General features: G+C 41.9%; 1 protein-coding gene across 4 annotated transcripts in view; it reads left to right on the forward strand.

The window, feature by feature from the left end:
* Positions 1–22,969, forward strand: part of Akap7 (A-kinase anchoring protein 7) — a 141,183-nt gene that overhangs the window by 9,205 nt on the left and 109,009 nt on the right. For 3 of the 4 annotated variants that reach the window (XM_076552618.1, XM_076552616.1, XM_076552617.1), the window contains exons 2-4: positions 453–584; positions 7,550–7,689; positions 19,041–19,177. In XM_076552618.1, coding sequence (XP_076408733.1) covers positions 453–584; positions 7,550–7,689; positions 19,041–19,177 — 409 coding nt within the window. Of the gene's footprint in view, positions 1–452; positions 585–7,062; positions 7,258–7,549; positions 7,690–19,040; positions 19,178–22,969 lie in introns of those variants that run through there. The other variant, XM_076552619.1, reaches the window with a different exon arrangement.

Here is a 22,969-nt window from a genome sequence, read left to right on the forward strand (position 1 = left end):
CAAAATACACCATGTTCACCTAGGAAAATGTCACAACGAAACCTGTATTGTGTAATTAATATATACTAATAAAAGCAACATCAAAACGTTTTTCAAGTCCCCCAGATAGCTGATATTATTGAAAGTAAACATGAGAAGACACAATAAACAAGTGAAGGAACAAACTTGGTTTGTTGTCAAAAGATGTGAAAAATTTGTTTTTTACAGATGGAAGATTACTGATTTACTCTGTTGACATCTGTGCTTTAGAAAAGGATTAAAGCATTAGAAAGCTTACTATTTAATGTGAAGATGCACCTTTCAAAACATGACTATGTTAAAAGAGCAAGTCACAACCTCTCCTTATGCAGGTTGCTGTGTATTGTCCACTTGGCTGAGGTGTTTTGGTTTCTGGGTAGGAGTTTAACAATAACAATTCAATGATATTTGTTTCTTTTTCTGGTGTGTTGCAGGAGAAATAAATGGCAGTGAGTGTGAACGTGTGTTAAGAAAAGAGGAAGTCTCAGGGGAATTAGAAGCCAGCACTGTGGATTCTCTGACAGACATGCCATTTGCTACTGTAGATCTTCAAGATGACTGTGGAAGTGAGTACTGTATTATTTAAACAAATACTTAGAAGCAGTGGACAGACATTTAGTCATGCATTTCATCTTCACTTCGTTCTGATGACTTGCCATGCTTTTGAGTGCTAACAGTTACCTGGTACTTTGTTGTCAAAACTGTCACGGATTATATGAAGAAATGGCTCCCAACATTTTAGGCCAGGTCATTCTGTGGTTACTTCTGAAAGCCATGGGTCTGGCCGACCATTTCATGGTTTATAATGACCCACTTTATTTCTTTAGAAATAAAGCAATTCTGCAATTTCAGAAGTACCTACCTATTCATGTAATAAATGGTTAACGGCTTTTGGGTATATGCAAGCACTTGGCTGTGCACTCAGAGGGTCCGTCCATCGGTCCATGAACCAGACAAGCATGATCATCAATCCAGTCGTCTCTTAGAGCTTCCTCTACAAACTTGATATAACCAACACTTGACTGAAACACCAAAACAGAGTTCATGTTGCTGTGAAAATAGAACAGAAATGATGACTGGCACTCTGTCCTCCACAAAGGTGACCGATTTCCCTGTGATCCAGGAACAGGGGATGAAACCTGTTCACTGTCCAGCTGTTGGTACTTCTGATATTACCCATAGATATATATCCGAACAGCTTACAGGAGGTGTGAATAATGAGATCCTTCCAGCATCCCAGAGAACAGTGTTCTGTAGCCTCTGTAGCCTCTGTAAGACGACTGAGGAGAGCAGTGACCACCATGCACCAGGAAGAAGGATGGGTGCTTTATGACTTGTATTCACTTCATGCTTTGAAAAGGATGGCTGCTTCTGCTCAGGGTGGGCCTTGGGAAGGATGGCCCTTTATGTAAGCGGGACTTTTTTTTTTCTTTTTGACAGGATTTGGTATAGTTCTTACTAGAGCAATGATAAATGTAAAAGCCCCAAGGGCAGTCTACCGAAGTACGTTCTTAATGTTGGAGTATTACAGCATGCTTTGATATTGTAGGTCTCAGGAGCTTTAAAACAATTTGAATAGTTAGCCTATATTCCGGACCACAGAGTGGAAGATTTCTTCTGTGGGAAGATGGGTTTCAGACTCTAAGCTCCAGTTCATGCGTGGGTCCAGTGGGGGAAGGGGAGAAACAACTGTGTCTTCAGTTTTGATTATTGAAATTTCTTCTTGTGTGACTCTGGTCATTTAAACTGTGTGATACTTTTAACTGTGAAAATGCAGATTGTAATTCCTTCTTGCTTAACCTCATGTCGATGCTGCACAGATCAAAAGACAAAATGTGTATAAGAGAGGAATTAAACATACAGCAGTGTACAAGTGTTTCTTTATAAAACCCTTGTTCTCTCTCTCTCTCTCTCTCTCTCTCTCTCTCTCTCTCTCTCTCTGTGTATACAGTTGTGTGTGTGTACAGTTGTGTGTGCTGGTACACATGCGTGCCTGTGGAGGTTGGAAAATGACATTTAATCCCCTTCTACCTTATCACTTTTTGAGACAGAGTCTCCCATTGATCTTGCAGCTCACTGATTCAGCTGGGCTGGCTGGGCAGGAAGCCCTAGGCTTGTCCCTGCCTCCCAGCCCTGGGGTCACAGTCATATCCTGCTGTGCCTGGCTTTGATGTGGTGCCTGGGATTAAATGGGGGTCCTTATGCTTCTGCAAGAAACACTTTTCCCAGCTATCTCCCCAGCCCCTACAAAAACCTTTGAAATAACTCCGAGTTATTTGACTGCAACTTTCTCTCTCTCTCTCTCATTTGTTTTTGTTTTTTGAGACAGGGTTTCTCTGTATAAGAGCTCTGGCTGTCCTGGAACTCACTCTGTAGATCAGGCTGGCCTCGAACTCACAGAGATCTGCCTGCCTCTGCCTCCCAGTGCTGGGATTAAAGATGTGCCCCGCCTCATCTCTTATTTTTAACAGTAGCTTTTTCTCCTTTACGGTATAAAGGAACAGGTAGAAAAATTCTTTGTTAACTAGTTAACTAGAAATTGTTAACTAGTTTTGTTTTTTTTTTTTGTGAAGTAGGAATTTTATATAAATATATAAGAACTAGGAGGTTTGTTTTCTTTTTAGGTTTTCAAGATAGGATTGCTATGTGTAGTCCCTAGCTGTCCTGGAACTCACTCTTTGACCAGGCTAGCCTTGAGCAAGCTCAGAGATCTACTTGCCTCTTCCTCTGGAGTACTAGGATTAAAGGCATGCAACCACCCCTTGGCAGAGCTAGGAGTTTTAAAAAAGTTAAATAAAATATGTAAGTTATGTATATGTATATAGCTGTGTGAGTGAGGGTTTGTGCATGTGAGTGCAGTGCCTGTAGAGGCCTGAAGAGGGCAGCAGATCCCCTGGAACTGGAGTTAGTTAGGCAGTTGTGAACCACCTGATGTAGGGGCTGGGAATCTAACTTGGCCCTTACTTGGCTTTCTGCTGTGCTTATGACCATGCAAAGTTCATCAGTCTTCTGGTGCTGTGTAGACGACTGTTGTGTGATATTTTGTTTGTGTTCTGACAAATAAAGCTTGCTTGAGATCTAGAGCTAACCATAGAGGCTAAGGGGTGGTGGCTCATCCTTTTTATCCCAGCACTCAGGAGGCGGAGAGAGGAAGTGATAAGGTGAGGTGGAGACAAAATCTCAGCCCTTTCTGCTTGAGGATCCGAAGAGGTAAGAAGTCACTGGTGGCTCCTCTTTGATCTTTCAGGATCTTACCCGGATATGTGACTCCTAGTTTTTATCCGGATATGTGACTCCTGCTTTTTATTGATAAGATTAATTTGGTTCATGCTTCAGACAACAGTCTTAAGATTCCAGGTGGCGGGTTCAAGCTGGTGGGTTCTTTGGTTTTCCTGGGGTGTGGGAATTGAGAGTTCACTGCTAAGAGATTCTTGATGATAGCAACTCTGGCAGAACCGCGAGGAGAACAGTGTTAAGGAGAACAGTGCTAAGGAGAACATCTGGGAAGTGTACCACTTTCCAGAAAAAAACACTTCTCTTGACATTTTGGATGGTGATGTCTCATTTTAGAGGTGATGCCTCTCTCAGTGTGCACTAGGTCATCTTTTCTGGGTCTGGTTGGCTGAAACGGGGTTTTGCATTTTCTTGGGGGGAGTGGTTTTTATACAAGAGGATATATATAGGAAATTATATAGGAATATTAATATTTTTGAATATTATAACCAAATACAAGAATGTAAGATACATTTAGGGTTATTTACTAGAACACAGAGATAGATAATAACTAAACCATAAATGTATATATGAAAGAAACATCTCATACATGGTGAAGAGCCAGAGCAGAATGGATCACACCTTTGGCTGGTGGTTAGGCATGTTCCAGCAGCTAAATCTAGCTTGAGTGAGGAGGGCATCAGGACTTGGGGGTTTCTTCTCTCTATAAGAGAAGCACATTGTGACTCAATTAGCTAGAAACCCTGGGAGCATCCAGAAAATGTTTGGTGTTGCTGTTCTTTGCCTCTGAGAGTGGAGGGGGAGTCATTTTGCTGATAGGAATAGCCCAGCCTGCTTCTCACAGGAGATGGGGGAGAGCTTATTTTCACCGATTCTAGTTATTTGAGATCGTCAATTCTGAACAATCAAGCGACAGTTTAAAAATTGCATTTTCTTTTGTTTGTGTGGGTATATCTGTATGTAGGTAGATAGGTATGAGTGTGTGCATGCGAAAACACACATGTGGAGTTCAGAGGACAACTTGAGGGGATCACTTCTCTCTCTCCACTGTGTAGGTCCTGGGGATTGAACTCAGATCATCGGGCTTGGTGGCAAGCGCCCTTACCTGTGAGCCCTCTCTCCAGCTCTTAAGCTGCATTTAAATCAAGACTCAAAAGAAAAAAACTGAGAGTTGGTTTCTAGTCGTCTGTCCTAAATGTGAACTTTGGTTCTGTAGAAATTATTAATCCGTATTTTATGTCCTCAAAACTGGTTTTGTTTATATGTGTGTATGTTTTAAGACTAAGTCTCAGGGAGCTCAGCATGGCTTCACAATCATTATGTAGCTAAGCCTGGCCTTGAACCTCTGATCCTCTTGCCCTCAAGCATTAGAACATAAGCATGTATCACCAGGCCGGGTTTCCTCACACAGAGTTCTAATATAACTATTGGAGATTTTGAGATAGAGGAAATGACCATTATATTATTTATTAACTAGTTAAGTTATAGTTTAAAAAATTTAAAATATAAAACAAGAATTCATCTGAAAATTTTGTATAGAAAAGATTTATCTTAGTATATACAGATATCAGTGATTATTCTGTGTCAGTTAAACAGAGGTAAATTATGTTCTGTGTCCTTTATATAATTAATTGGGAAGGCAAATACCGAATACCGTAATGTGTCATGCATAATGCGTGGATATGTTCTGAGAATTGCTTTATTAGGGTATTTTATTTATTTTTGATAACATAATTCTTTATTGATTCTTTGAGAATTTCACATCATGCACCCGAATCCCACTCACCTCCCAGTCCCTCCAAATCCTTCTCTCACCCCTCCAAAGAACCTCCCCCCGCAAAAAAAAAATCAATTAAAAACGAAACAAAGCCGGGCGTTGGTGGCGCACGCCTTTAATCCCAGCACTCGGGAGGCAGAGGCAGGCGGATCTTTGTGAGTTCGAGGCCAGCCTGGGCTACCAAGTGAGTTCCAGGAAAGGCGCAAAGCTACACAGAGAAACCCTGTCTCGAAAAACCAAAAAAAAAAAAAAAAAAAAAAAAAAAAAAAAAAAAACGAAACAAAACACACACATACAAAAGAACCACCTCGCTCTTCCATCTTTCCAAAACCTCTTCACTCATCCTAGTGGCATTGGGTGCTGTAGTGTGTTATGCAGTGGACCCTTTTGTCCAGTCAGCTCCCCCCTCCACACACAAAGTGTTCATTGCAATGAGTCATTGGTCTGGTGCAAGGCCTCTGACACACCATCATCACCGGACCCTCATCGAAACTCCTCTTGGACATCCTGCTGTTGCTCTGAGTCATGGAGATCCTGCGGTTATCTTTCCAAAGGACCAGTTCCTTCACACACTCCAGCAGGTCATTGATGATGTAGATGTGAGGGTGGGTCAACCTACTAGGCTATTATTTTTTATTTGTGTGAATATCATAGAGAATGCTGCAGACTAAGATGGTTATGATGTCACTAGGCTTTTTTTTTTTTTTTTTTTTTTTTTTTTTTAAAGATAGTGACTCCATGTGTAATCCAGGTTGACCTTGAACTCAGTAACCTTCCCATCTCAGTCTTCCCAAGTGCTGGAATTGCAGGTGAGCATAGCCACTCCCAGTCTACTTGAAAGATTTTTTATCTGCCTAAATAACAAGAAAGCAAATATCAAAACAAACTCTTAATTTATTCCCAGCATCTTAATTAAGGGCAAGTGTGGAAACAATCAACCCACAATAACAGATGGAGTACTTAATTAAATTAATTTCTCTTCTAACTCACTCCCTTGTAGTTTTTGAATGAATAAATAGAATTGAGGAAAAATTAGATAATTTACATAAATTGACACGTGGTACTTTAGTTAAAAAAAAAAAATCTGCGGTTGAGAAAGTAGCGGCCTTCGTCAATGACATCAAGTTTACCAGTGCACATTAAATGGCTACTGAAGTCATTATGAAAATTAACAAGTATAATAAATTAAGTTTATGGGTTTACAAGCTGTACTTCCACGGATGACTTTTTGCTAACCAATGAAATTACTATAAATAATCTGAACGATCCAGGGCAGACGGCCAAAGTTTTCTGCATTTTGTGACCTCAAGTCACCAATTCTATCAGTAAGCTAGATGGTTATATAAATATTTGCTTTTTATCTTTTCATGTGAAAGCAAGTAAACGGAATAACAGCAAACTGCCCTTCAGAACACAGACTGTGATCCCAAAGTTGGAAGGAAAATGAAGTCAGGGAGTGAGAGAGCAGAGAGATTCAGTGCTTTAGTTCTCCAGAAGAACTTGGTAAATAACAAGAAGGCTCTATAAACAAGATAAGGCATGGCAGTGGCTCTCAGTGTCACAGGTTGATTGTGTCAACAGGGCACTGGAATAAGGGGGGAAAACCCAAAACACACTACAGGGGTGTAGAACTGTACTATGTGCCCGTGAGTGACTATTTTTTCAGAATGGTTGTCTGACTTCTCCAGAGGTAATTGAATTGTGGTTTAAATTTTTCCTTTTTAGAATCATTATGAACTGATGGCTTTGGTCATATCTGATAAAAGTCACATTGCTAAATTTGGTGTTCAGTTTGATGCTCGTACCGTCTCATCTTTAGTCAATGGAAAGATTTTTAAATTGACATTAGGGCCTGTCTGACATGATCCACTTGCGACAATTTGGATCACGAATATCCACAGTGGCCTGAATATTAGGTCGCCAGTGCTGCTGGGAAGAGATGGGAGATTGTGCTAGGAGGAAGCGGGCTAGCGGAAGGAAGTTAGGTCACAGGGAGTGGATGAAATAAACAAACCCAAACCAACCAACCGACAATCCACTTCCTTGGTGGTAGAAAGACCGTGATGCCAGACACAGTGGTGCACAAGCTCACAGTCCTGAACTTGAGGGGCTAAGGAAGAAGACCCTTCTTCAAAAAACAAAATAAAGCAAAAACAATGAAGAAAAAACCCCCAACAACAACAAACCTATGGCACGTGGTAGAGAGTGCTTGTTAGTGTTGCCCTAAGGTATGAGCCTGACCTCCTTTTGTAAGTAAAGTTTTATTGGGACACAGCTCTATCTTTTCATTTGCTTTGGCAGAGTGAGGTAGCTGCCACGCAGACCCTATGGTCTGCAAAGCTTAAACCGTTTACAATTATGTTCCTTGTGGAAGTGCTTGCCGACTCTTGCTTTAGATTTGAAAATGAGTTATACGGGATATTGCTGCTTGTTATATATACCGCACGGCTTATTTTTAAACTAGGTTGTCTTTGTTTAAGTGTGTGAGACACTCTCTCGCTTTGCTTTGTTTCCCTCTAGTCATGGACGGACCTCAGATCCATTCAAAGAGAGGCAAAGAAAAGGAAGTCATGAAGAATGAGTGCATAAAGAAGAGGAAAAAAACCCCCAAAGATTATCAACCCAACTATTTCTTGTCTGTTCCGATCACCAACAAAAAGGTGATAGTTTCTTAAGAACCTTTTTTTTTTTTTTTTTACTATGAAGTTTTATTCTAAACTATCTTTAAAGGATATTAAATATTTGTCAGCCCACTTGCTTGGAGATTCTAGTAATCGTTGATAACATGGTAGGACCATGTGGGGAAATTTCCCATGTAAGTTATAGAAAGTTATTTACATAATAGTTTTGAAAAATATTGTTCAAATAATCACATTTAATGATAACATGACCAGGTGGAAGACAGACCCTTGGGAGACCAAATGGTAGACAGAAGTCAGTGACTTCCCTCAAGACCTGTGACTTGTGACCAGAAGAGAAGCCAGTTGTTTTTTTTTTTGTGTGTGTGTGGTTTTTTTTTTTGTTTTTTGTTTTTTTTTGTTATTGTTTTTATTTGTTGCTTAGATATCATTCCATTAGCGTCTCCCAGTGTGTTCAGATATGAGGGCAATCAAGCTGGGATATCTGTCAGCCCTCTGATGCCAGGGTTGATTTGGTTGATCTAAAAGCCATCCTCCCAGGTCCATGTCAAGATCGTTTGCAAAGTCTCTCTCAGTGTATTGGCCTCTTTAGAAGCGGAGAGCAGTGCGCATGCGGGAAAAGAGGACTCCGGAGCCTCTGGGGAGATGGGATACCCGGCTTCTTGTTTCACAGGCCATCATAGGACGTGGATCATATGATGGGGATGCAGTGCCGTTTCTTTAACATTACTCATTGCTGTGTAGGTTGAGTATCCCTTGCTCAAAATGCCAGAGTCCAGGAATGGGACACATTTTGGCCTAGTTTGGATTTCGACTAGTCGGGATTTGTATGTACACGATGAGTCTGGGGGCGAGATCCAAGTCTAAACAGGGAACATTTGTTTTCCATACTTATCTTCTTCACATATCCTGAAGGTCATTTAATGCATGGTTTCTAGTGCTTCTGGGGTCTTGACTGCAACCAGATGGTGTCAGATGTGAAAATTTTCCCTTGCTTTGTGTTTTGGGTTTGGAGCAGTTAGATTTTAAGTTTTTGGATTAGGAATACTCAACCTGTACCAATTTAAGATTGTATGTCACACTCGGTAGAAGTCTATTAAAATCTGAAAAATCAGTGTTGCATAAAAGGCAGAAAATGGGACCAGCCAGTGATACTGTACTATGATATTTTTTTTTGGTTTTTGAGACAGGGTTTCTCTGTGTAGCTTTGCGCCTTTCCTGGAGCTCACTTGGTAGCCCAGGCTGGCCTCGAACTCACAGAGATCCGCCTGGCTCTGCCTCCCAAGTGCTGGGATTAAAGGCGTGTGCCACCAACGCCCGGCTGTACTATGATATTCTTAAGATAGAAAAAGAAATACTGGGGGCCGGGAGGGGGGAGAACAAGGGAATCCATGGCTGATATGTAGAATTAAATTATATTGTAAAATAAAATAAAGAAGAAAAAGCAATACTGCATCTAACTGACACGAATGCAGTGACATGGGAATGAAAACACCTGGGAAGAATACTGCATTCACAAGGCTGCCTTTACATCTTAGCCTAAGGCCAGGGCCAGATCCGAATCTCATTGTGAGCTTTGTATATACTCTCTTTGACCAGGCAGGCCAGGGTTCTCTTGTGAGTTGTGTATACTCTTTTTGACTAGGCCAGTGGTTCTCAACTTGGGGGTTGCACCCTCTTTGGGCGTGGAATGACCCTTTCACAGGGATCGCCTAAGACCATCGGAAAACACAGATTTTACACCACGATTCATAACTAGCAAAATTACAGTTATGAAGTAGCAACAAAAATAATTTTACAGTTGGGGGTCTCCACACCATGAGGAACTGTATTAAAGGGTCGCAGCATGAAGAAGGCTGAGAACCGCTGAGCTAGGCAATCTTTTAGTGTTGCTGAGGATCCGACCCAGGGTCGTAGATTTGCTAGGTATGTGCTCTACCACTAAGGTATAATCCCAGCCCTGCTGAGCATTTTAAGTCAAATGAAAAAACACCAGAGGGGGAAAAAAAAAAACAACTGAATTTTGTTGGGTCATTCTAGGAAATACCCCATCGTTGAGACAGTTTAACTAGGGAGAAAACACAATCAGAAGGGAAAAAAAAAAAAGACCTCAGATTCATGTTCTGGTTTTACTAGCAGTGGGGTAATCCTTGGAAGGGTTTGGGTGATGCACATCTTAGAGCATGAGCAACTGCCCATCGTCTTCAGATGCTGGTATGTTGTTTGGGTTGGTTTCCTCTTGCTTTAGGACTGTGTACACGTGGACATTAGGCAAGAGCAGGTCGTGAAGCGCTGCCGCTTGAATGGGCAGCCAGATGGAAGCCAGACCCCGAGGAGACCAAACGGTGGACAGCTGGAGAGTGACTTCCCTGAAGACACATGACTTCTGGCTAGCAGAGAAGCCAGGTTTTGTTTTGTTTTGGTTCGTTGCTTGGAGATCATCCCACTGAAGAGTCTCCCAGTGTGTTTAGATATGAGGGTAAATCAGGTTGTGATATCTGTCAGCCCATTGATCACCAGGGTTTATTTGATTGATCTCGATGGCTAAGCAGGTGTCTCTTCCTCCCTAACCACTCCATCTGCATCCCTTCTAAAGCTGTGTGGTTGGTAAAAAAGACTGTCCTAATAGAGGAGAGCCGGTCTTTGTTAAAGGGTATATGAATAGCTGTACATCCCTGCTGGAACTTCCAAGCAAGCGATCAACGTGTTTGATTCTTTAACTAGGCAATTTGTTTTATTGACTGATTGTACCTGGGATTGGAGCTAGAGGGCCTCATAAACGTTAGGCACGTGCTCTCCCACTAAATTGCATCCTCAGCACTCTTCTTACTTTCTTAGTGAGACAACACGCAGTTGTCTAGGCTAGCCTTGGACCTGTGATCTCCCTGCTTCAGCCTCCTGAGTAGCTGGGATTCCAGGCCTATACCCAGTAGGCCATTAGGTGTCTATTTCTCCCTTCATGCTTCTCTTCTTTGCATCCATCCTGGGGTGTCTACATCCCCTTGCTATCAATGCTGATTCCTCTGCTTTTCCAGTGAGGGTTGGTGGGGGGATGGGATGGGATATGGCACACAGAGAAGGGGACCAAGTGGCATAAGGCAGGGAAACTCTTCCCATCTTCCACTAGGATTTGGTCCACAGAGCGTGTGGGAGATGGGATGATGGAGTCCTGTATGGCTTGGAGTTCACAGCCCTGGTGACCTGACACCTGCCTTACAAACTGTACTGGTTCAGGTGACTAGGTTATGAGTTTCAGCTTCATCAGGGGATAACACTAACCTCAGGTGCTCATTTTCCAGGCCCCATGCTTGAACACACCACCCGCCTGCTTGCTTCAGGCTTTCCCCATTGACACCAGGATAGAGATGTACTCCCAACCCCCCTTCTTTAAAGACCGCTGTTCTGGTCTTCTCCACATCAGTCCTTCTTTCTGTTTGAGCCTCTCTGGTCGTTTTATTTTATTTTATTTTTTTATTTTTGGTGCCTGCCCTGGATCTCACTCTGTAGACCAGGCTGGCCTTGAACTCACAGAGATCCGCTTTGGCTCTGCCTCCCGGAGTGCTGGGATTAAAGGCGTGCGCCACCTGCCGCCGCCCGGCCTCTCTGGCCTTCTTGGCCAGGTAACCTCCCCAATTCCCATTCCATTCCTTAGTTAAAGGTCAGTACAGTTTCGAATTGTCACATGCCATTCTTACAGTTTGTTTTCCCTACAAGATGTTTTATTGGATTCTCAGTGCCTAGACTGGTGCTTTCCAAGAAGTAGGTGTATGCATTTGCACACACAGACTCCATTCCCACTGTCATTTCAGGGACTCAAGAGCGTTTCTACCATAGCAAGCTATAATCAGAACTTTTTGTTTTTTTAAAAGGGGTGCTGGAGGTTGAACCCAGGTCCTCACATATACTAGACAAATGTTTCAGTCCTAGCCCCCTAAGTCTTAAAAATAATAAATACAAATGCTGTTTCATAATATAATATCAATAGCAAATTATTTTAGAGGGGGTAGAGTGTCTTATAGCCATGGGAAGTGTAGCTTAATTTAATGCTACTGGGAGACTTTATTTTTCCTAGCAGTGAGTTTATCAAACTTACATACAAATATGGGAGAAGATGTAAGAACTGGACAAGGGTGGATGTATGTATCAATTCTTTTGCTGAGAGCTTTTGGTGTTTGTCTGTTTTAAAGTAGCAAATGTTCACTTTCTTTTTAAACTACTTTCGAGGCTGGGTAGGAAGGCCTGGGAAAGAAGGCCCATTTGTCACATTGTTTCAATGGAAGACTGTATTCCAAGTTCCAGTTGAGTGACCTGCAAACAGGCTCTTGGAAGCCAGGACATTCACAATGAGTTGCTCTACTTTTGGCCTCAGCTTCTTGGCACCCAGCTTTCAAGAAAAAAAGAGAAAGCATTCACAATTACATGGCTCTTTGATTTTAAGCATGTTTTCCGTAGTTTAGAATTCTTTGTTATGGAAATTTTTTCATTTCACATTTTTAAGAAATAGGATTAGAAAATATATTCGAGTTACAGCTAGGTAATATCCTAACTGGTAGCATAGGAGTGTGTGTTTTGCCATTAACATGTAATTACATATTAGCTTAAAAGAAGGAAAAAGGGGCTGGAGAAGATGGCTCAGTGGTTAAGAGCACTCACTGTTCTCTTCTTCTGAAGGTCCTGTGTTCAAATCCCAGCACCCACATGGCAGCTCACAACTGTCTGATGCTCTCTTCTGGTGTGCAGATGTATGTGCAGACAAAGTGCCCATATACATACAACATAAATAAATCTTAATTAAAAAAAGGAAAAAATTTGATGGCTTATAATAAAGCTTGTTCTTTAATGGGCACAACTGTATAATTATTTATGTACTTTCATAGGAGAGGTAATACGCTTGTTGCTTGCCTCTGTAACAAAGCAGCTGAGATTATTGACCCCTAAAGAGCAATGTTATTTGGGTTCCCAGGTTTGGAAGTGGCAGTCCTTGATGGATTGGCATTGCTTTCGGGCCTAAGGTGAAGTTCCATCACATGCTTGGAGCCTGTGGTGGAGCAAGACTTCTCCTCTCTTGGCAAAAGATAGAGGATTGAACTGGGGTACAGAAATCCCTTCAAGGACACTCCACCTGTGATCTTCTGACTTCTTAGGAGGCTCTTAAGGAAGCTCCACCCTGGGGGCTAAGCCGCCCACACCTGGGCCTTTGGGGGGACATTCATGATCCTAACTGTTGCAAACCAATCAGCATTGAAAGACATGCAAGAAGCTCATCAGAAGCTGCTGAGATTAGGAGTCTACTAATTTTTAAATACTTTTTTTTGTATGTTAATGGACAAATTACCTTCAGGACTTTTAAAAGCATTTGATTCCACATTTCTTCATTTTTGTAATGTGAAAGTTGCTAGTCTTGGTGTGGGAGATTAGTGAATTCAGTCCTAAAAATGGAAAAGTATCTGTAGTCATCTTATATTAAACACTTAGTAAAGAACACTTTTCTGTTTGAGGCTGATTTTTTTTACTTTTATTCCAATATTGCTATAGTAATAGTTTTTCAAACACTTTTCATGGTTGTTGACAGACAAGGAAAACAAGAGTATTTAGCTTTCTCTGTCTATTTTGCTCACATGTATGACTGTGTACCACATGTGTGCCCAGTGACTATAGAGACCAGAAGAGGGCATCATATCCCCTTGGGACTGGATTTACAGATGGCTGTGAGCTGCCATTCATTTGGGTGCAGGGGAATCTGATCCAGGTCCTCTGGAAGAGCAGCCAGTGATCTCAACCTCTGAGGCAGTTCTCTAGCCCCTGAGAGTATTTAGCTATAAAGGAAAGTTAGGTAGCATGCATATCACATGTATTTTTCCTCCTTGTCTTAGAAATCAAACCTAGGTCATCTTGTCTGTTAGGCAGTACACTACCAGTGAGCTATTCCCAAACTCCTGGATAGCATACTAATAAAACTCTCATATCTCTTAATGAGGCAAGAGACTCAGCAATGGTATGTTAGCAACTTGGAAAAATTCTAAAAACAATGTCACAAGATGAGATCAAAGGCAGTCCTCTACTGTGTATTAGAATAAACTATTGTCTCTTGTGGTAGAAGCATGCTAATTTATACCATTTTAAACACACATGCACACACACACACACACACACACACACACACACACACACACACACACACGACCAATTAGGAAGTTCCAAAGATATAAAGATGAATTTTCTAATTGCATTAGTTTAGGCATGTGGACTATGGCTTTAAGATTTCAGTAGAATTTTCATTTGTAGGTGTTTCTTCTAATGTCCTATTTAAGTTAGACTGTTAGTATTAAGTTTGAAAATGTACTTTGTGCAGTCAAACCAGTGGTGGGGGATTATGATGATGGATCAGGTTTAATGGTTTTGTAGAATTTTATTAAACAGTGACTGTAAAAATTGGTTTCTTTTAATAACAACCCTCTACCCCCCCCCCAAAAAAAAAAAGATTCTGGAGTGTTTTTCTTGTCTTTTAAAGATGGTAATTAGGAATAAAAAGCACTTAAAAAGTCTTAAGATGGTATCAGGGAATCTATAAATTAATTGGAAGCATCAAAGCATAGTTAGAAATATGTTGCATGATTAGATTAGCTTTTAAATTTTCATGGGCTTGAAGTCAATCCTGTATTAGAAGTATCATGTGGCTTTGTGGAAATAATAGTCTTCAAAGCATTTTACAGTTTTTAATTCTTAGTTTCACAATGACTGGATAAGTCAAAGGTGCACATGGTCTAAAGCCATCTCACCATGTAAGACATTGCACTAAAATGCTGAAGATGAGCATGAGGCCAACTTTATTTGACCTAAAGCTTGTTCCTGGCTATCTTCACATAGAGAAGGTTCTGGCAGAATTTTTGTAAGTGTCCTCCAGGTTTACAGAAATCTCTCTGTAATCTGTAAGCTGGGAGTCAGGGGAATCCATGGGTTGTCTTTACTCTTCCATGTGTGGGGAAAATTTCTCCTTCAGTCAGATTGTAACCTAAGTAATGGACCTCTTTTTGATAAATCTGAAGTTTTCCAGCCTTTGGTGCTGGTAGAGTACGTGCTGTCGGAGAAGAACTGAGTTTTTCAGATTCTATTTTGGTAGGGAACACAGTATCAGATTCTCTGCATAGTAAGTAAGTAAATTTTCCCATGAATTACAGGGCTGATAGTGTAATGCTTGAGACAGATAAGATGGGCCTTTAGTGAACCCACATGACATATAGCCTATGTGTACTGCTGATTGTTAAAGGCAAACAAACTAACAACAACAACAACAAAAACCCAGCTTTCATCAGCTGGAATGCCATAGAAGGAAAAGCAGAGGTCCATCAACGTGAACTGTTTAGAATGTGCAGGCACATCAGATAACAGTGTTAGGATCCAGAATCACCAAGAATCTTGGAATTCCAATTTCATTTATTGCAGATAAGTATACAGAAACCTTCTGCTTCCTCTTAGGTTTTTGCCTGGTAGGATTTATAGACAGATTTTTATTTCCTTTGGGCCTCCATATCTCTCTCTCTCTCTCTCTCTCTCTCTCTCTCTCTCTCTCTCTCTCTCTCTCTCTCTCTCTCTCTCTCTCACACACACACACACACACACACACACAAAGACATGGAGACTTATTATTATGAAAGCTCGGTCTATAGCTTAGGCTTGTCCTACTAGCTCTTATAACTTAAATGAACCCATTTCTATTCATCTATGTGCTGCTGTGTGACTTGTGTGGCTTTTACCTCTCTTCCTGCATGTCTGGCTCCCTCTGCCTCTGGCTGGGGACCCCACCTTTCTTCTGCACAGAGCTCTCTGTCCAGAGGTCCTGCCTATACCTCCTGACTCCCTATTGGCCGTTTAGCTTTTTATTAAAGCAATCACAGGTGACATATCTTTACATAGTGTGATCAAATATGTCACAACAAGGGTTGGAGTGCCTCAGGCATCAGTTAGTCGGAGCTATTTCGTGACCTTGTCTTGACCCCCACCCCCACACAGTTAGTGAAAGTCCTTCGACTCGACAGCTTTAGGAAGTGGGACAATTGAAGTAATGGCCGGTCTACTTGGATATTTATACCTGGACTTTTCCCTGTGCTGGCTGGAGAGGAAACCTACAAGTGACTGGGAGCTTAGAGAGGTCTGGGTTTCTATTTTATCAGTCCCTGTTTGTGAGGAGCAGTGTAGCCCTCAGACTCCAGAGAATCAGAGAACCCTGGAATCATTTCTTCCTCCAGAGAGAGCTTGGTGTGTCCCCTCAGGGCCGAAGGCTCTTTTCATCCCACTGCCGCACAGTAGGAAGGAAGCACACTTCTGAGAATGCTGCAGAAGACGTGTGAACTGGTCCGGCAGAGATTTCTCTGGATTTGATTTGAACCCCACCCACCCCACTGAAATACTTTCTTTATACGGAGGGGGTTTGCTGATTTTCTAGAGTGGAGTGTAAAGCAGCGAGGGTGGACTTTTGTTCTCCCAGTGGTGTGCGCACGTGTGATTTCCCACTGATTTTGATCTGTGCCTGCCCATGCTTATTGCAGTGTGTTACTGGAAGTGATGTAGTAGCCCCATTGGCATTGGCCTTTATTTCAAGAGTGGAGACCCTGAGGGGTCACTGGATGGAGACAGGTCTCTACCAAAAAGGCCTGGCTTTTTTGGAAGACTGGTAGCGTAAGTCTCCTTTCTTTGAGTGTGACTCTGTAGTGGCGACAGAAATCTGTAGGTACAGGGTCTCTTGGTTTAGGACCTCTTGAGATCAGACTTGAGAGGAAAAACTCTTGCTCTTTGTCCCTATAGCTTTTTTTAGTCACAAGGACATGAGACTCGGGATTCTTTTCCTTCCTTATTTATTTTTATAATATTTTAGTGTGTGTGTTTGTGTGTGTGTGTGTGTGTGTGTGTGTGTGTGTGTGTGTGTGTGTGTGTGTACATCTGGTGACCAGAGGAAACTTGTAGGAGTCAGCTCTTTTCTTCCCCATGTGGATCATGGGGATTGAACTCAGATCCTCAGGGCTGGCACAGGTGCCTTTACTCATGGACTGAGCTGGTTCTCATCTTGTTCTTTTTGCTCTTTTAAGCTGTTTGGCTGTGGTTCAATCTTCTGTTTCTCTGCAGGTCACCACGCCCTCTGACAAATATCCATAAAAGTCATTTCAGTGCCAGTAAGAAATACTACTGCTTTGAGTCTGCTTAACCTTGGTGTGTGATGTTTTTATTTATTTGCAAGGTTTCCTTTTTTCTTTGTAATAACAAGGTTTATAGAATTAGAAAGAGAAATACTCAAGCTGTGTTCTTAATGACAATGTTTAATGAGCGAGATTCCTAATCTAGGACTGCAATCAGAATGAGTCATCTGTTTGTTTTCCTGCTTACATGATTGAATAATAGACCATTCAGTCTCCTGTGGGAAGACAGTGGGAAAAGCTTGCATGGGCCTTTCAGCTGTTTGTTGGGTCCCCAGAAGCAGCTTTTGAAGATGGGCCAGTATTTTGCTCAGGCGTATTTCACCTGCTGGAACTCTAATGGACCTGGTCCCTTCCTTTAGTCTGGCTCCTCAGTGTTCCTGGAGGTCACTCGGGTCTCCCTCAAGTTCCACTTCTGCCACTAAACTCCTAGAGAAAATCTTGGGCATAATAACATTTTCAAGTTTGAGTAAGGAACAATTTGTGAATTGGGGACACCAGACTTAAAAGAGGGTCAGTGTTCTAGTTTCCTTGTGGCAGAGGCAGGTATTTATAGGAAAAACGTGGGAGTCAAATTTGCACTTACGAAGTTGCCTTTATAGTTTACCTTGTTGGAACATCCCCAGTCACACAAACATCATAGTTAGTTGGGCGCTTATGATTGGCTGAGGTTAATTTATGTTTCTGTCTAACAAAACCAGAAATGACTAGAAATGACTGGAGTCAAATTTTGCTGATTTTTTTTTTCCAGTTTAAGCCAAGTTGAGGGTATTTTTAATCTCCTTGGACAATTTTAGGGCCAGATTGGTTTCACTTTACCAGGGTCCATGGAGATGGATAAGGGATATAGGAGCTAGGAAATGGCCTTATGGAGAGAGATGGACTTTGTACTGACCACAGAAAGTACAGTGGGAATTTGTAACAAGGATCAGTGGTAAGGTCAGTGGATAGAACACTGCTAAGAAGAAACGTGTCTAGACTGAATCACGGTCCACGGCAGGCCATGGGGAAGGTGGTCAGGATACCAAGGATGGGAGATTTTTCTCCGAAGTGACTTCACAAGATTCTTACTCAGAACGGGCTCTACAGGGATAAAGGAGAACCAGGGAGCCTCGTGAAGCAGTGGACTTGGAGCCTGGTTCAAGGAGAAAGGCTAGGTCCCAGGACATTGTCTTATGATTTGCTCCGTACATTCCCCCAATAATGGGGCCATTGTTGAGGATAACACAGTGACTCCAGAATCAGAACAGCATGCTGTGCTCATGGCCCAGTGCCCCCCCCCGCCCGCACCCCCTCTTCTGTTTTGTTTTACTGTCTGCTCCCTCTATTGCCAGCCCAGCTTTTCCTTGTCTCATAACGATTCTGCTGTCCCCAGGCTTCTCCGAATTCTCTCAGACCTTTCTCTAGGCTTTCTATTTTACTTCCGATAACTCTCCCATGCGCTGACGTTTACAGCTTGACTGACATCTATGGCTCTAACGGGAAATGGAGGCGGGAGATACATCACTCCTCTTCCTGTTCCAGAGGAACAGGTACTGAGAGGGAAGACAGACGAGCAGCCCGACCTGCAGGCTTTCGCTGGGATGCGCACTGTCACAGTTTGGATTGCCTTCAGCACTGTCTCCATGGTTACGCCCCACCCCTCACAAGGCAGGAAGAAAATGCCAGCAGTCATTCTTATTGGAATTCCCCTTATCCTAGAGAAGCTTAAAAGCAGTGAGGAACAGGTCCAGCAATTCACTGTGGGACAAATAAATATTACTTCTAACAGAAATGGAATGTTGTCTGCTGATTTGACCTTTCTCTGGAAGAATAAAGCTTTTTTTCTTAGGAATGGTCATGATTAGTGAGTCAGACCCATATTACAAGGACACATTTCTAAAAGGATGTGTGGCCATGAGGAGTTTCCCCACCCAGTCTGCAAAATAAGAGTGTTGCGCTCAGATCTGTGGCCTGGCAGACGGACACACATTTTTGTGATTTTCTACGTTTATATAGCATATCAAGCTGTCTCAGTCAACTCTGGCAAGTGTGGGAACAAGTAGACTGTTAATGTATTTGGTTGCAGAATCTTGATGTCCCTTTAATTTTGGTAGTTGCTTGGTTATTTTTCGTATTGATTTAAAATTTTGCCTTATAAAATTTTGCTTACTTATATCTTTTTTTTTTTGTATGTGTGATTAGATCACAGCTGGAATTAAGGTCTTGCAAGACACGATACTACAACAGGATAAGCGACTGGCCAAAGCCATGGTTGGTGATGGTTCCTTTCATATCACCTTGCTAGTGATGCAGTTATTAAATGAAGATGAAGTAAACATGTGAGTAATATGTCTTTCTTGAATATTATTGTTCAAATTCTTACTCTACTGTGAGTAAATTTGGACAAACCCAAGGAGGCATTGAGATTCTAAAGAAATATTCTTTATCCTGATTGATAGTCATTGCACAGAGGGTTTTTTATTTTTTATTTGATGTAGCTTAGGTTATCCGTAAACTTGATGTGTCAAGTAGCTGCTTCAGTGCTGAGGTTACAGACACATTCCATTACACTCTTTAATTTTTTTTGTTTGTTTATCGAGACAGGGTTTCTCTCTGTGTAGCCTTGGCTATCCTGGAACTAGCTCTATGGACCAGGCTGGCTTGAACTCTTAGAGATCCACCTTCCTCTGCCCGCTTAGTGCTAGGGTTAAGGTGTGTGCCACACCACCCCGTTTGTTTAGATATTCCTAATCCAGATGTTTTTCCCACTTCGTTGTTGTCAGTGGTATCCCTTGGTTACACAAATGTGTTGCCTATGTTAATTATGCAAAATATTCTGGAGTCTAATTCTAGAGTCTAGGTTGAGACTCTAGGTGAAGATTCTGGAATTATGGCATAACTGCCTTTTATTAGCAGCAGTTAATAAAACCTGACTTAAACTTGCTGTCCCCGTAAATAGTGCTAACACAAGCAAGAGCCCTTAGCATGTGGCCCAGCATATAGCAGTCACTTCCTCTTAGCTGTCTGTCATCAGAGCTGTCATTTTCCCGGGGTGGGGTAGACAACTTTCACCTGCCCCCCCCCCCACTCCCAATCCCCTAAAGGTCAAATGGAAGTCACTGATTACTAGAGTGGAGAATTCCTGTTATCTCCTATGGAGTTTGCTGTGTTAAGTTCAAGCTTGGTCTCTTTGGCAAATAAAAGCCAGAAGGAACTACATATTATTTGTGTTTCTGTCTTGGTCCCTGTGGCTCCTGTGTGAAGGAAAAGCAAGGCTTGGGTTGGGAAGAGAGTGAGGAAAAGATAGACTAAGAGAGGGAAAACAAAATATAGTAGTCGTTCGCCATTGGCCACATTATGATGACCGTAGTTAAGTTCGTTACACAGTAGACCCTCCCATGGGAAGCCAGCAGTCTTCAAGAGCAGAGAGAAGCAGAGATTTGACTTGTTTTATTTCAGCTTATTACTCTACCGATAAGAAAAAAACAAATGCTTTGATGCTTTTCAGAGAGGATAAACCAAAGATGTGGCCCAAGGGCAGTGTAATTGAAGAGGAAGAGTCTTAGCCTGTGTGTTTGGACCGGTGATGAGTCAGGGTTCTCTAAGAACAGAGCAGGTCGGGTGTGTCTACACAGATATCCATTCTCGGTCCATGTAGATGGCTTTGTATATGGAGAGATTTATTTACAGAATTGGCTCACGGGGTTGTGGGTGTCGGTAAGTCTGAAATCTATGGGAAGAACTGGTAGGCTAGGGAGCCAGGGAGGAGTCTCTGCTCTGGGCCAAATCTAGGGGCAGCCTGGGGAGAGGATCCCTCTGCGCTTGGTCTTTTCTCTGAGGTCTTCATCTGGTTTCATGAAGCTGGTCCACATTCTGGAGGAGCAGAATGTGTGATCCATGGTGCAGCCTCTGTTGGGCAGCTCAGTAGAATCAAATGGATGAAATTTTCTGGGGAAACAATTTTTTTTATGTGAACAATTTTTTTAAAAAGCCTCTAAGCTAACCTTTTTGTTCTTCATCCAATATTGTATAGTATGCTAGGTATCTAGATTATCAGCTGCCAGGCCATATTCATTTTTATTCTTCCGAGTGTAGCATCTTATCTTAGGAGTTAGTCGAGCATTCATCAGTAGAGTGGATGGCATTGCAGAGGCATTTTTAAAATCATGAATTGGTTTGGGTAGATATCATGTAAGGTCCTTTTGTGTCTTCAGAGCAGAGAAGAAGTAGAAATGTACTAGGCTAAAAGTAGCTGCTGACTGGTAAGATAGTTGTCCTATCTCAATTTAAATATAACCTTTGGCCTGAATTCAGTTTCAGAAGTCTGTTTGTACATGGATATACTTTTTCTTTTAAAATTAATAAATCCCTTATTTAAATATAAAGAAGTCTTTTGCAAAGCACTCTTGAGAAGATGCCCTGCTTTAAAAAGGATCTGTTAGTGACGTTCCCCAAGAGACCCTCTGACTCCTTTGGGTCTATAGCATCTCATTAGGTAAATATTTTGCTGTAGACAACCAGACAATTGAAAACCTGCACTATTTAGGTCACCTGTGTTTCCTTCACATGGAGTCTGCAGAAGTCATTACTTTCTGGAAAAGCCTTATCTTCGTCATGACCTGTTTTAGTTGATAGTTCCATGCAGCCTGGATGTCTTGAATTCCCTCAGTTTAGGGTAGGTACGTGAGTGCTCTGTGCGTGAATGTTTTGCCTCACAGAACTCAGTGAAGGGCAGTATTTGATTCGAAGTGTGGACCACATGTCCTATGGCCCTGAATGCAATTAGGGACACTGGACTCAGGATGTGGATGTGGAGACGTGTTGACATCTACATATAGTCCTGTAGTTTTTCATCGTCATTAGAACATGACTGTGAAACACACCAATGGAGTCAGTTCAAAGCTGGGTGTGAAGATTGCTTTAGAAATATGAAAGCACCACAAAAATCTCTCTTCTCACTTATGTGTTTGGCGAACAGGATAATTCAACGATGGTTTTGTTAGAAGGAAATTTGAAAACCCTCTCCAGACTGCCCGTGCTCATTTCTTTTTTTAAGTAATTGCTGCCCTCTAGTGAGTCTTAATTTTATTTTCATAAAAAGGTGCATCCACCAGAATTCTTTTCAAGATGTAATTGATCATACATTTAAGACCATGCAATATTTGATAGTGTCTAACTTAAAATATAAAGGGGAATAAAGATTTGAAACACAAAGTGGTGGTCATAAGTGAAATAGGCTAAACAGCTGTAACAAGCATTTAGTTCTAATTGGGGAATACAGTTAAGCTTACACTTTGAGTCCAGGTACAATAAACCATGTTAATAAAGACATTGTATTTTAAGAGATAATGCCTGTTTAAGTCTTTGTAGAATTCATTGTAAACAGTAAGTCCTGTTTGAGTAAACATTAGTACTTTGATTTTAAAAAATCTAGGACTTGGGCTGCCAACATGATTTGGCAGGTAGAGTGCTTACTTACCCTGAAAAACACAGGCCGGGTGCATGCCTGTCACCCTAACACCTGAGAGGTCGTGGCAGGGTGACCCAGAAGTTCAGAGTCATCCTTCTCCACATGACAGCCTGCCTCAAAATGCCACCCCCAGAAACAAATAAAAACAAACAAAGTTTTAAACACTTCCCACAACCTAACAAAGGTCTCATAGGTAGTAGGTTGTTTTGAGATATATCATTAGTAAAACATTAGTAAAATAAGGAGTTTTTGAGTTGTAGGTCTCTTTTTCCCTGAGGTACTGGAGTTGAATCTAGATTCTCATACCCAGCAGGCGAGTACTCTACAACGGAGCTATAACTCCAGAACTTTGAGTAACACCAGTCATTTTTTTTTTTTTTTGATTAGCAATTTCTTTCTTTCTTTCTTTTTATTATTTATTTTTGGCTTTTCAAGACAGGGTTTCTCTGTGTAGTTTTGGTGCCTGTCCTGGAGCTCGCTCTGTAGACCAGGCTGGCCTCGAACTCACAGAGATCCGCCTGGCTCTGCCTCCCAAGTGCTGGGATTAAAGGCGTGCGCCGCCGCCGCCGCCGCCGCCGCCGCCGCCGCCGCCGCCGCCGCCGCCGCCGCCCGGCTTGTTTTAATTTTTAATTTTATTGTTTGAGTCGAGGTCTTACTGTGC

The sequence above is a fragment of the Peromyscus maniculatus genome, chromosome 16 (assembly GCF_049852395.1).
Source record: "Peromyscus maniculatus bairdii isolate BWxNUB_F1_BW_parent chromosome 16, HU_Pman_BW_mat_3.1, whole genome shotgun sequence".
NCBI classification, from domain to species: domain Eukaryota; kingdom Metazoa; phylum Chordata; class Mammalia; order Rodentia; family Cricetidae; genus Peromyscus; species Peromyscus maniculatus.